Source organism: Sus scrofa, chromosome X, assembly GCF_054392235.1.
Source record: "Sus scrofa isolate SSC_HxYL_T2T_F1_AM1 chromosome X, Sscrofa_HxYL_maternal_Yorkshire_Landrace_v2.0, whole genome shotgun sequence".
NCBI lineage: Eukaryota > Metazoa > Chordata > Mammalia > Artiodactyla > Suidae > Sus > Sus scrofa.
This window is the reverse complement of record NC_139401.1, coordinates 74672923-74686548: the sequence shown is the minus strand read 5'-3', so window position 1 is coordinate 74686548 and position 13626 is coordinate 74672923. Positions and strand designations below refer to the sequence as shown.

At 35.3% G+C, this 13626-nt stretch overlaps 1 protein-coding gene across 1 annotated transcript; it reads left to right on the top strand.

The window, feature by feature from the left end:
* Positions 1-1995: 1995 nt before the first annotated feature.
* On the top strand, positions 1996-13179 carry LOC100620814 (SH3 domain-binding glutamic acid-rich-like protein 3). Its single transcript, XM_085006789.1, has 3 exons — positions 1996-2142; positions 12326-12493; positions 12997-13179. Exons 1-3 carry the CDS (start codon positions 2095-2097, stop codon positions 13060-13062), a joined length of 282 nt encoding a protein of 93 aa, XP_084862915.1. The 5' UTR covers positions 1996-2094; the 3' UTR covers positions 13063-13179.
* The last annotated feature ends 447 nt before the right edge of the window (positions 13180-13626 follow it).

Here is a 13626-nt window from a genome sequence, read left to right as displayed (position 1 = left end):
TGCTGAAGGATGTATGATCTGCTAGGAAATTATAAGAATAAGGGAAACTTTTATGTAGAAGGAAAAATCATGAAGCAACATGGTAATTGCAACTTTTGGGAGCAAGTGGAGGAACAGACACTAAGGAAGTAACTAGGGAAAAGCACATAGACTTGCAGGTTTCATGCTAGATTTTGATTTTTAGGAGTTCCTGCTGTGGTGCAGTGGGTTAGGTATCAAACTGCAGCCACTGGAGTCACTGAAGAGGTGTGGGTTTCATCCCTGGCCCAGGAACATTGGGTTAAAGGATCCGGTGTTGCTGGAGCTGAGGCTTATGTTGCAGCTGTGGCTTGGATACAATCCCTGGTGTGGGAACTTCCATATGCTGCAAGTGTGGCCATAACAAAATCAGAAGGTTTTGATTTTTAGCTTTTTCTAAGATGTTTTCTCTTTTGATAAAAATGTGGAAAATCATAATTTGCAGATTTTATGAAAAGATTAAATAAGTACAGATTTGCCTAAAAGCATCTTTGTGAGGCACTTAATAAATTACATCTTTTCTTATTAATCCGGCTAAGTAGAAACCACAGAAGTATTTAGCAGATTTGTGTAAAAGGTGGACAAATCTAACATGTCAACTGGATTTAAAAGTGGGCAAGACTGGAAACAGTTGCAGCAATCCAAGAACGAAATGAGAGTGATTAAAGGCAGAGATATTTAGTACAGAGGACTACTAGAATCTGGATCAGCTGGATATAGAGATGAATAAGGCAAAGGAGATGGGCTATAGCCAATTAAGAAGTTTAGTTTAGAAATATACGAGATTTTCATTTTCTTTTAATATTCCTTTGTGGTAGCAGTGGCAGAAAAATCTACTTTTTTTAAACAATTGTTTTGTCTTTCTGGTGTGGGATTATGAAATATTTCCTTATTACTCTGTGAGCCATTCCCTTGGCTCCAAGCTAAATTAATGCAATATTTCTTACAAGAGGAAAACTTTGACAACTGAAAAAGGGTATGGTGTACAAAATTAGAATTAACCTATTCCATAGGATGGTTGTGATAATTATTTTGAAATAATTTGTAAAGCCAAGGCTATATTAATTGTAGCTGAAAGTATCAACTATGTAGAAATCTTGGTGATGTTTCCAGTCTACTTTGGTAATTTGTATCTCGGTTTAAAATCACTCTAAAGAATGGGTCAGACACTTCACTCTTGATTTTCATTACCCATTTTTGGCAATCCCCCAAAAAATCATTTAAATGTTATCTTTCTCTTCAACTACTGGAAAATATTAAAACTAGGGAGTAAAGGCTGGAATAACGAACTACGAAAGTATTGAAGATAAAGCAAACAATAAAGTGCAAAGTCATCTTTTACACCAGGGGAGAGGAAGTACTAAGAGAGTCAGGGACTATTGCACCCACTCTCACACAAACGAAAAGGTCAACTCCCAGAAGGAAAGAGTGCCCTGAAAAGCACATCCTCAAAAAGGGGGAGGGACTATAGACGGAAAGGAGACACCTCCCTGGGCTAAGAGCAAAGGTCAAAAAGGTTTCTATGGTGGTCCAGTCCCTTGCAGGTAAGCATCAACGCATTTGTTCTGTTCCTACAAATGTAAGCAACCCAAGTTTTAATTTATCTGTTTTCTTCACTTATCAATTTTTATTTTGGCCATTTCCCCCCTCAGGTGGCTCTGCCCTTCATTGTGGTCTCATCTGCCAAGCACGAAAACTCACACTCACAACTATTCCAAGCAGGGAGATGGGAGAAGTGTCAACAGGAATTCAGTGTCCTTTGGCTCTTCTCAACACTCAGGAGGACAGAAAAGAACCAGTTCATCCTCCTTGAGAATTCATCCCCTCCCCCCAGGCGGATGTGGGCTACAGCAATCCTCCTTACCAGGAGCACACATTTCCCAGCATAGGCGTTCGCTTGCGCCACAAGGGTATTTGTTTTCCAGCCAATCCTGAGCTCAGGGCCACTGGCCCTTAGCAACAGCCCTGGAGAAGGGCCAGGGATTGGGACACAGCATTTAACGTTACTGAGCCGGAAGCCTCGGTGAAGTGGCTGACTCCTGGTTACTTCTGCAAAGTAGCCTCAGAGTGGAAACAATGAGCTCCATTAAAGTCTATTATACCAGCGTATCAGGGTCTAGGGAGGTGAGTGGAAAGAAAAGGGTCTCAGTGGGCAAAAAAGGAGAAGATGAAGACATTCCAGTTGGGGAATTCAGGATTGTGCTGAGACATTTCCTTGCCCTTTCTGCCTGACATTCTTCAGCTTCCTTCTCTGTAGGTTTTCTGGGTGGGAGGTGCAGAGAACAGAGAACGTGGTTAATGCCATCATCCAGGTTGTGCACTAAGAACTGGGTGATCTAGGAGGGTTCTGTATCCTGAGCTCAACCATCTTAAGAGCTTCCGATAATTTTGTGGATGTTTAAAATGGAAGAGATAAAAAACATTGTTTAGGATTGGAGAGAAGAAATGCCAGTGAGTGAATGCCCAAAATCCCCAGAGAAGTCCAGGCAACCCCCAAAAGACAAACTGATTAATTTCTAAGAAGAAGGTGTATTTGCATATATCAGACATTTCTTTGTTTAATTAGCGTTTAGATGAAAATTTTGACCAAGATGTAAGAAGTATTATAGAACAGTGCTTTTCAATAGCAATATATTGTGAGCCACATGTAATTTTAAATTTTCTAGTAGCCGCTTAATAAAAGAGAAAAGAGACTAATTTTAATATATTTTAACACAAAATAGACTGTTATCATTGCAACATATAATCAGTATAAAAATAGAAACGTATTTTTTTCATATTAAGTCCTCAAAATTCAGTATGTATTTTGCACTTATAGTACATCTCGTTTTGGACTAGCAACACTTCAAGTGCTCAGTAGCCACATGTGGCTAGTGGTTATCACATTAGACAGCACAGTTATAGAAGGACCATTACATCGCTACAATCCTCATTGCGCAAAGTTTTTGGAAAAGCCTGAAACCTGGAAGGATTTGGAATTGATTATAAATGGTTGACAAACATTCATCATACTCCTGCTGTGTGTCAGATATCATGATAGGTATCCAACATGATAGAGATCAAAGAATGAGATTTGATCCCAGCCTAGAAAAGATTCATGGCTTTTCATAAAGCCTCATCAGATAGATTAAGGATTTCACTTGGGTACTAAGACACAACAAAAAGAAATAGTTTAAAAAAGAAAATTATGGGCACTTTGACTAATTTTTTTTAAACACTGTGAATTATGTTAATGGATATGGTACTGAGTCTGTAAGAGGGAATGATTTAAAATCAGTAAGGACTACAGTGGATGAAGTAGAGGGTTCACCCAAGTGCTGGTGTGTGTTGCACTAAACTGTAACATAAAAATAATATGGAAGGCTGGGATCCCTGAGACCCACTGGGACTGACTCCAAGAGATTCTCACTCTGGTTTTGGGGTAGGGTAAATCTGATGCTGCCACTATTATGAACCATACTCAGAATAGCATTGGTATAAGCAACTGTTCCTCTCTTAATGGATTTCTCTGAAAAGGTTTTGAAAAACCACTGTAAAAATGTGACTTAAGCCTTGTGCACCATGCTTTTGCAATTTTAAAAAATAAATGAGCCTCAGAAGTGGAAATGTTGCATTTTGGAATTTCAGAAATTTCTCAACCATTAGAAATAAGCAGGATTTTCTAAGCATGGCTGGATTACATTTTCAAGTCAACAAACAAAAAGCTTTACTGGTATGTACTTTCACAGAAATCCCAGTTGAAGAAACGGGTTTGTATTTGCCCAAATGCTTTCACATAACTTTACTAATTTGAACATCATAGGTTTTATGTGACAAAAAAGCCCAAGACTGTCATGTGAAGACATAGAAACCTCAAACTTTAATATATATATTCTAGTTATTAACAAAAATTGTAGAAATAAAATATTTTAAAAAGATAACCAACTATTATAATTTTACTTTAGCAGTAATCTGTGTTTTAGGGGAAAGACAATGGGGAGAATACAGTATTAGTAACAGATCACATGAATCAAACTATTCATATTAGAGGATATAGCAAGAACTGGCCACTTATATCCACTCACATATTTATAAATCTTAATCTCCTGATGTATTTATTTTATTTTTTAACCCATGGATCTCATGTCTATACTTAGGCATAAACTTTGTGATTATGATTTTATTTTTTATTAAAGTATAGATGATTTACAGTATTATATTAATTGCAAGTGTACAGCATAGTGATTTGGTATTTTTATAGATTATACTCTATTAAATATTATTGCAAGACAATGGCTATAATTTCCAAGTTCTTGTTGCTTAACTATTTCATACAGAGTGGTATGTATCTCTTAATCCCATACCCCTGATTCGCCCTTCCCCCTTGCCTCTCCTCTGTGGTAACCACTACTTTGTTTTCTATATCCATGTTTCTGTTTTGCATAAATATTTATTTGTATTATTTTTTAGAGTCCACATAAGATTGATATCATATAGTATTTGTCTTTCTCTGACTGATTTCACTAAACATAACATTCTCTATGTCCATTTGTGTTGCTGAAAAATGGCAGAATTTTATTCTTTTTATGGCTGGGTAATATTCCAGTGTGTGTGTGTGTGTGTGTGTGTGTGTGTGTGTGTGTGTGTGTGTGTGTGTGTACCTACATACATATAGCACATCTTTCTTCATTCATCTGATGATGGACACGCTATGAACATTGAGATAAATGTTTCTTTTTCAATTAGTGTTATTTTTTTTCTGGATATATACCTAGGTGTGGAAGTACTAGTGAAAAAGAGTTCCCTTTTCTCCATATCCTCTCTAATATTGGTTATTTGTAGATTTTTTATGACAGCCATTCTGACAGGTGTGAGATATCTTGTTTTTTTGATTTGCATTTCTCTAGCAATTAGCAATGTTGTGTATCTTTTCATATGCCTGTTAGCGATTTTATTTCTTCTTATGAAAAAGTTTATTCAAGTCTTCTATTTTTGAAGGAATTGTTTGTATTTCTGATATTGAGTGTTACGACTTGTTTATATATTTTGAATGTTAACCTCTTGACAGTCATCTCATTTGCAAATATTTTCTCACATTCTGTAGGTTGTCCTTTAATTTTGCTGATGATTTCATTTTACACGCAAAATATTTAAGTTTAATTGGGTCCCATTTGTTTATTTTTGCTTTTATTTCTTTTGCTTTAGGAGACAGATAAAAAAATATTGCTATGATTTATGTCAAAAAGTGTTCCACCTATGTTCTTTTCTAGGAGTTACATGGTTTCAGGTCTTGCATTTAGATCTTTAATATATTTTGAGTTTATTTTTGTAAGTGATGTGAGGTAATGTTCTAATCACATTGTTTTACATGTAGTTGTCCCATTTTCCTATCATTACCTCTTCAAGAAACTGTCTTTTATCCATTGCATATTTTAGCCTCCTTTATCATAGGTTAAATGACCATAGGTGGTTTATTTTTGAGCTCTCTATTATCTTCCGTTGATATAGGTTTTTGGTTTTGTGCCAGTACCATACTGATGTGATTACTGTAGCTTGTAATATAATCTTAAGTACAGAAGGGTGATATATCTAGCTTTGTTCTTTTTCTTAATATTGCTTTGTCTATCCTGGGTCTTTTGTGGTTCCATATGAATTTTTGCTCTGTGAAAAATGTCATTGGTATTTTGATAGGGATTGCATTAAATCTTTAGATTGTTTTGGGAAGTATGTCAATTTTAGCAATATTAATTCTTCCAATCCAAGATCACAGTATATCTTTCCATTGCTTTGTATCTCCTTCAGTGTCTTTCATCAATTTTTTTCTAGTTTTCAGAGTCTAAGTTTTTCATCTCCTTGGTTAAATTTATTCCTTGGTATTTTATTCTTTTTGATGTAATTTTAAATGGATTTAAAAATTTGTTTCATTCTGATAGTTTGTTATTAGAGTATATAAAATGCAACAGATTTCTGTCTATTAATCTTTTTTTTTTGTCATTTTTCCATTTCTTGGGCTGCTCCTGCGGCATATGGAGGTTCCCAGGCTAGGGGTCTAATTGGAACTGTAGCTGCCAGCCTACACCAGAGCCACAGCAACGCAGGATCTGAGCCGCGTCTGCAACCTACACCACAGCTCACGGCAATGCCAGATCATCACCCCACTGAGCAAGGGCAGGGATCAAACCCACAACCTCATGGTTCCTAGTCGGATTCGTTAACCACTGTGCCACGACGGGAACTCCTGTCTATTAATCTTGTATCCTGTAGCTTTGCTGAATTCACTTATTAGTTCTAAATATTTTGGAGCAGACTTTAGGGTTTTCTATATAAAGTATCATGTCACCTGTAAATAGTGACAATTTTACCTCTTACCTTACAATTCAAATGTCTTTTATTTCTTTGTATGATTGCTGAGGCTAGGATGTCACACTATGTTATAGAAGTGTCCAGAGTGATCATCCTGTCTTGTTCATGAATTTAGAGGAAAGACTTTCAGCTTTTAATCCTTGAGTATAATGTTGGCTGTGGGCTTATCATAAATGGCCTTTAATATGTTGAGATATGGTCCCTCTATACCAACTTTCATGAGAATTTTTGTCATGAAAAGATGTTGAATTTTGTCAAATCCTTCTCCTGCATCTATTGAGATGATTACATGATTTTTATCCTTCCATTTTTTAGTGTGGTATGTATCATATTCATTGATTTGTGAACACTGTGATGTTGGAATGAATCCAACTTGATCATGTTATACGACCATTTTTATATATTGTTGGATTTAGTTTGCTAATATTTTGTTGGAGATTTTGACATCAATATTCATCAAAGATATTGGCCTGTAATTTTCTTTTTCTATAATATTTTTGTCTTATTTTACCATCAGGGTAATGGTGGCCTCATACAATGAATTTGGGAGTGTTGAGTCCTCTTCAACTTTTTTGGTATAGTTTGAGAAGAATAGGTATTAATTCTTCCTTATATGTTTAGTAGAATTCCTCTGAGAAGCCATCTAGCCTTGAACATTTGTTGATGGGAAGTTTTTTTTAAATTACAAGTTCAGTTTCATTAATAGTGATAGGTCTGTTCAAATTGTCTATCTCTTTTGACTCAGTCTTATCAGGTTGTATGTTCCCAGAAATTTGCCCATTTCTTCTAAGTTGACATAAAATTGTAGTATTCTTTTATGATTTTTTATCTCTGTGATATCAATTGTCTATTTCTCTTCTGTCATTAATTTTATTTATTTAGTTCCCTCTTTTCTTCTTAATGTGCCTCACTAAAAGTATATCGATTTTATTTATATTATTAAAAATAAGCAGTCCGTTTCATTGATCTATCTTTTCTATTGTCTTTTTATATAGATTTTATTTATTTCTTCTATTCTTATTATTACTTCCTTTCTTCTGCTGATTTTGGGCTTTGTTTTTCCTATTATTCTAATTTCTTAGGTAGTAAATTAGGTTGTTTATTTGATATTTATTCTTGTTTCTTGAGGAAAGTCTGTATATCTATAAACTTCCCTCTTAGAACTACTTTTACTGCAATCCATAAATTTTGGAGTGTTGTTTTCATTTTCATTTGTCTTGAGATATTTTCTAATTTCCTGTTTGATTTCATCATTGACCCATTGTTTTTATAGTAGTATGTGCTTAGACTGCAGATGTTTTTTCTTTTCCCATTTTTCTTTTTGTAGTTGATTTCTTGCTTTATACAATTGTGATAAAAAATGCTTGATATAGTTTCTATCCTGTTAGAATCGTTTAGACTTGTTTTGTAGTCTAGCACATGATCTGTCCTAGAGAATGTTCCATATGCACTTGAAAAAAAAATTGCATTCTACTGTTTTAGGATATAACATCCTGTAGATACCTATTGCATCATTGAAAACTACTGTTGCCTTATTGATTTTCTGACTGGATGATATGTCCCATTGGTGTAAATGAGGTATTTAAGTCCCCTAGTATTACTCTATTACTGTCTATTTCTCCCTTTATATCTGTTAGTATTTGATTTATATTTAATTGCTCTTATATTGGGTGCATAGGTTTAATGAGTGGAATATCTTCTTTTTGTATTGATCTCTTTATCTTTTTATAATGCCCCTCTTTGTCTTTTATTATAGCTTTTGCTTTAAACTTTATTTTGTCTGATATAAGTATTGTTACCTTTGCTCTCTTGTCATTTCTAAATACATATTTTTTATCTTCTCACTTTCAGTCTGTGTTTGTATTTAGTCCTACAGTGAGCCTCTTATAGGCAGAATATTTAAGGGTCTTGCTAGTTTATCCAATCAATACCCTTTTGTCTTTCTATCAGAGCATTTAGTTCATTGACATTTAGAGTAATTATTGATAGGCATCTACATATTGTCATTTTGTTACTTTTTTTCTGGTTGTTTTTGTATTTCTTCTCTGTTCATTTATTTTTCTTTTTGTTTCTTCCCTTGTTGACTCATAATTGTATGTCCTTGTTTTAAACTGGCAGTCATTTAAGTTCAAACACATTCTATAGGATTTATATTTTTACCCCACCATATTTTGTCTTTTTGACATCTTATTTTACATCTTCATGTTTATTCCTTAACTATTTATTATAGTTTTAGCTGTTTTTACAAGTTTTGTCTTTGAATGTATGTACTGACTTATTTAAGTGTATATTTTACTGTATATTTTCCTTTCCTAGTGGGATTTTCCCTTACGTGTATATTCTTACTTCTTTTCATTTAGAGATGACCCTTCATCATGTAGATTTAGTGTTTATGAATTCTTTTAGTCTGTGCTTATTTGGCAAGTTCTTTATCTCTCCTTATATTCTAAATGATAATCTTCCTGGGTAGAGTATCCTAGGTGGCAGGTTTTTCCCTTTCAGCCCTTTGAATATATAATGACACTCCCTTCTGGCCTGCAAAGTTTCTACAGAAAAATCAGCTGATAGCTTTTTGGGGTTCCCTTGTAACTTCTTATTTGTTTTTCTCTTGCTGCATTTAGAATTCTCTTTTTATCTTTTGCCACTCTAATTTGCCTTAGCTCAGGACTCTTTGGCTTCATCTTGTTTGGGACCTTCTGTACTTCCTATACCTGGGATCTGTTTCCTTCTTCAGATTTGGGAAGTTTTCAGCAATAATTTCTTCAAATAGTTTTTTTTTAATATATTTCTCTCTCTTCAGCTTCTGGAACCCCTATACTGTGAATGATGGAGTCCCTAATGTTATCTCAGAGATCTCTTGATTTCTTTTAATTTTTAAAATTCATTTTCCTTTCTGCTACTCTGATTTGGTGATTTCCATCATTCTATCTTCCAGATCACTTTTGCCTTCTTCTATTATTCTGTTATTATTGCCTTCTTACTGTTATAATAGTCTGTTATTCATTCCTTCTAGTTTGTTTATTATTTCAGCTATTGAATTATTTATTTTTGATGCAGACTTTTTATATTTTCTAGTTCCTTCTTTAAATTGTTAGTGTTTAGAGCAATTCTTTTCTTTTTTTAATGATTTTTATTCTTTAATAATAGTTGGTTTACAGTGTTCTATCAATTTCCTACCATACAGCAAAGTGACCCAGTCATTATACACACACACACACACACACACACACATATATATATATATATATATTCTTTTTCTCACATTATCCTCCATCACATTCCATCACAAGTGACTAGATATAGTTCCCTGTTCTATACAGCAGGATCTCATTGCTTATCCATTCCAGATGCCATAGTTTACAACTATTAACCCCGTACTCCCACATCCCACTCCTTCCCACTCCCCCTTGGCAACCACAAGTCCATTCTCCAAGTCCATGAATTTCTTTTCTGTGGAAAGGTTAATTTGTGACATACATTAGATCCCAGATATCTGATATTGTATGGCATTTGTCTTTCTCTTTCTGACTTATTTCACTTAGTATGAGAGTCTCTAGTTCCATCCATGTGGCATTATTTTGTTCTTTTTATGGCTGAGTAGTATTCCATTGTGTATATATGCCATGTCGTCTTGATCCATTCATATGTCAATGTACATTTAGGTTGTTTCTATGTCTTGGCTGTTGTGAATAGTGCTGCAATGAACATGTGGGTGCATGTGTCTTTTTCAAGGATAGTTTTGTCTGGATATATTCCCAAGAGTGGAATTGCTAGGTCATAAGGTAGTTCTATATTTAGTTTTCTGAAATACCTTCATACTGTTCTCCATAGTGGTTGTACCAATTTACATTCCCACCAACAGTGTAGGAGGATACCCTTTTCTCCACACTCTCTCCAGCATTTGTTTTTTGTTGATTTGTTAATGATGGCCATTCTGACAGGTGAGAGGTGGTATCTGAATTCTCTCTCTGTTAAATTGTCTCCATTTCATTATTTTTAAGGAGTTTTCTCTTCTTTTCAATTGAGAGTAGTTATTTTGCCTTTTCATTTTACTTAACTTCTCTTCTTCTATTAATTTAGGTGAAACAGTTACATATTGTATCCTTGAAGGGTTTTTCTTATGTGGGAGCATCCCTATGTAGATTGCTTATGTCCAGCACCTTTGGTGGGAGGGATGCCAATCAAGTCTTTTCTCAGAGTATGCTGGCAGCTTTCACTTTGGTGTTTGATGGGCTGTAGATGGAGTTTCTAGAACCAGCACTAAGTGTGAGGTGGAACTTTCTGCTCAGCACCCATCACAGCCCTGTCAGGTACAAGGTCTGATCCCAAGTTGCTGGAGCAGAAACCCTGAAGGTTGGACTTGGGCTGACTCTTTTCCCTTTAAGTGTGTGTTTTTCCTTCTCCCTTCCATGGAAAATTCACCCCAGAGGAAGGGAGTGCTGAAACAAGTGGAGCCTGTGCACATACAGAGATCTGATTTTCTCCCTGTGTAGGTGTCTGTGGCTCTACTCAGATGCAAACATAGTCATGACTTTTCCTCAGTCATAATAATCCCAGATCTAATGATTGTATTGTGGTCTGAGCAGAGCTGGAGTGTTTCTCAGCTTGGACCGAGGCTCACTGGGCTGGGGCACATGCTGATGTGGTCACTGGAACCCAGAAGCCACTAGAGCAAATGTCTCTCTGCCCGCCTTGGGGGCAGGACCTCTTTGTATCTTATAGCTGATCACTGTTCCCAACCTCCACTACTCTCCATATGTTGTGGCACTGTTCCACAGGGGAGTCATGTGGTTTATTTTCATGCTTGAATTGGGATGTGAGCTGTGGTCAAATGGTTGCTATAAAAAATTTGGGCTGCTTCTGGGTACTTGAGTAAATACCAATAATGGCCACCATAGGCCTAACCTGGTCTCTGCCCTGGGACTGGGTCACCTCTGAGTCCCAAGGTTGAGTACTTTCCCTGGACCTGGACACCCTAGATATGGTACCACACAGTAGCATGGAAAGGGCATGGCCAGAATGTTTGCTTTGCTTAGTCTAAGGTACACAGTAAGGCAGTTGTGGGAAACCCAGCAGCCATGAAGGCAGACCTCTCTCCACCCTGCCTCAGGGGCAAGCCAGCATGAGTGAGCCCTCCTCACAGTAAAGTCCTGGATTCTCCTGCCTTTCAATCTGTTCCAGTGGTCCTTCAACCAGCTAAGGGTGATTGTCTTCTCCACGTAGGACCCCAGGACCAGGATGTCCAGTATACAGTTTGATGCACACACACCCCAGGGTATGTTTCTACTGGTGCAATCTTCCTTTTCCTCTGAGCCCCATCCCAGGAGCACAGGTCTTGACGGAGCTGTGCACTTGATTATGCACCTTTCTTACAGCCTTGGTTATACAGGAATCTTTCTGCCAGTTTCCAGTTAGTTTTCATTGAGAAATTTTCCACATGTAGATGTATTTTGAATGTGTTCATTGAGGGGATGGGGTGATGAGCTCCACTTCTTCTTATTCCACCCTTTTTGTTTCTACAAGCCTGACTATGGTTTTAGAACATGTATCAAGTTTCCCTCAAACTTAAAAACCTAGTAACACGCTCATTTTCTATGAGTTACCAGAGATATTAGCATAAATTAATGCAGGGATGAGTTCAAAAGCCTGCCTCAACTGTAAGCAGAATGTTCATGTGCAATATCAAAACAATATGATAAGTATTTATAACCCATTAGAGATTTTCAGCCCCTACTGACACATTGCTATAATTTTTGTATATGTATTAAACATAATTTATATATTGCATAGATACTGTATGTTTGTATGTGTACATGTGTGTGTATAAGATAATAACTTTTACCCCCAAAAAATATACCATTAAAAGCTGTTCCTCTTCTAAAGCATAATGTACAGGAAAATAAAAATAAAACAAAACATTGAGATCTGTTGATTAATATCTTTCTCTTTGTATCTTTGTTTATAGGTGAAGCATAGACAGGAAGAAGTTATCAGAATTTTAGATACATACAAAATAAAGTATGAATTAATAGACATATCTGTCAGTTTGAAAGTACTTCAAGAAATGAGGATGAAGGTTTCCACCCCTAAAGCTCTACCACCTCAGATATTCAATGGTCAAGAATATTGTGGAGTAAGAATAAATTTCCATGTTTATTTTATTTTAATTTACTAAAGTAATATGCAATGGGAAAATTTTATATATATGTGTGTGTGTATATATATAGTATATATATATATAGTGTATATAGTGTGTATATATATTATATATATGTGTGTGTGTGTATGTATATATATATATATAGTGTTAGGGTGTGAGGGTCAAGTTTATCTGTTTGTGCAATAACTTAATTATGTTCTTGAGGAAAGGCAATTTGTATTTTATTATGAAAATATCATAAAAAGTAACTTTAACATGCTGCTTGTTTTAAGATACTTATGTGGTATTTTTCATCATACATTATAGTATGAAATGACTGCTATCCTGAGGAAAAATTTTTATCTAACTTAGCTGGCAGCAGTTTTCAAAGGCCCAGGCAAGATAATAAGCAAACTTACCTAGGAACTTGAGTTTAGTGACTTCATAACTGGGAATTATCTGCATTGATGTTATGAGTTAATTTTAATTCTTTTTAGGATTTTGAAATGTTTCACAAAGCAAAGGAGAACAAAGAAATTCTGAAATTCCTGAAGATGGAATGAATGGGAAGCAATGATACAAAAGATGTTTACCAATGCGGATCTGCATATACTTCCATATACATTGGCTACTTTTAATTATACTAGTAGAACTGTTTCATTAAAGATAATTGCTACTTAGACTATGTTGTAATGACTAACATGTAGTTCTTTACTATTTTCATCATGCATTAAAATCATTCCATTACACTGAACATTTTATAAAGCTGTGTAAAAAGAAAAACTTTGTTAAATATATATATCAACATCAAACTTTTTTTAAATCACTTGTAGCTGCCAATCTATAGGTATAAAATAGACTTTTAGTGCAATTTTCAATTTGCTTTCAACATTATTTTTTAAATGTTTCTCAATACATTTAACATAGGACTACATCCTGTATTGGGGCTGTTATAAAACACAAAAGAAAAGGGAAATCACTGGGCTCCATTCCAAATCCTCGCAAGTGGAAATAGGGAGGGAATAATAATTTGTATTTTTGTTTATTTGTTTTGTTTTGTTTATTAATGGTCTCACCTGCATCACGTGGGAATTCCCAGGGCCAGGGTATTGAATCTGAGCCACAAC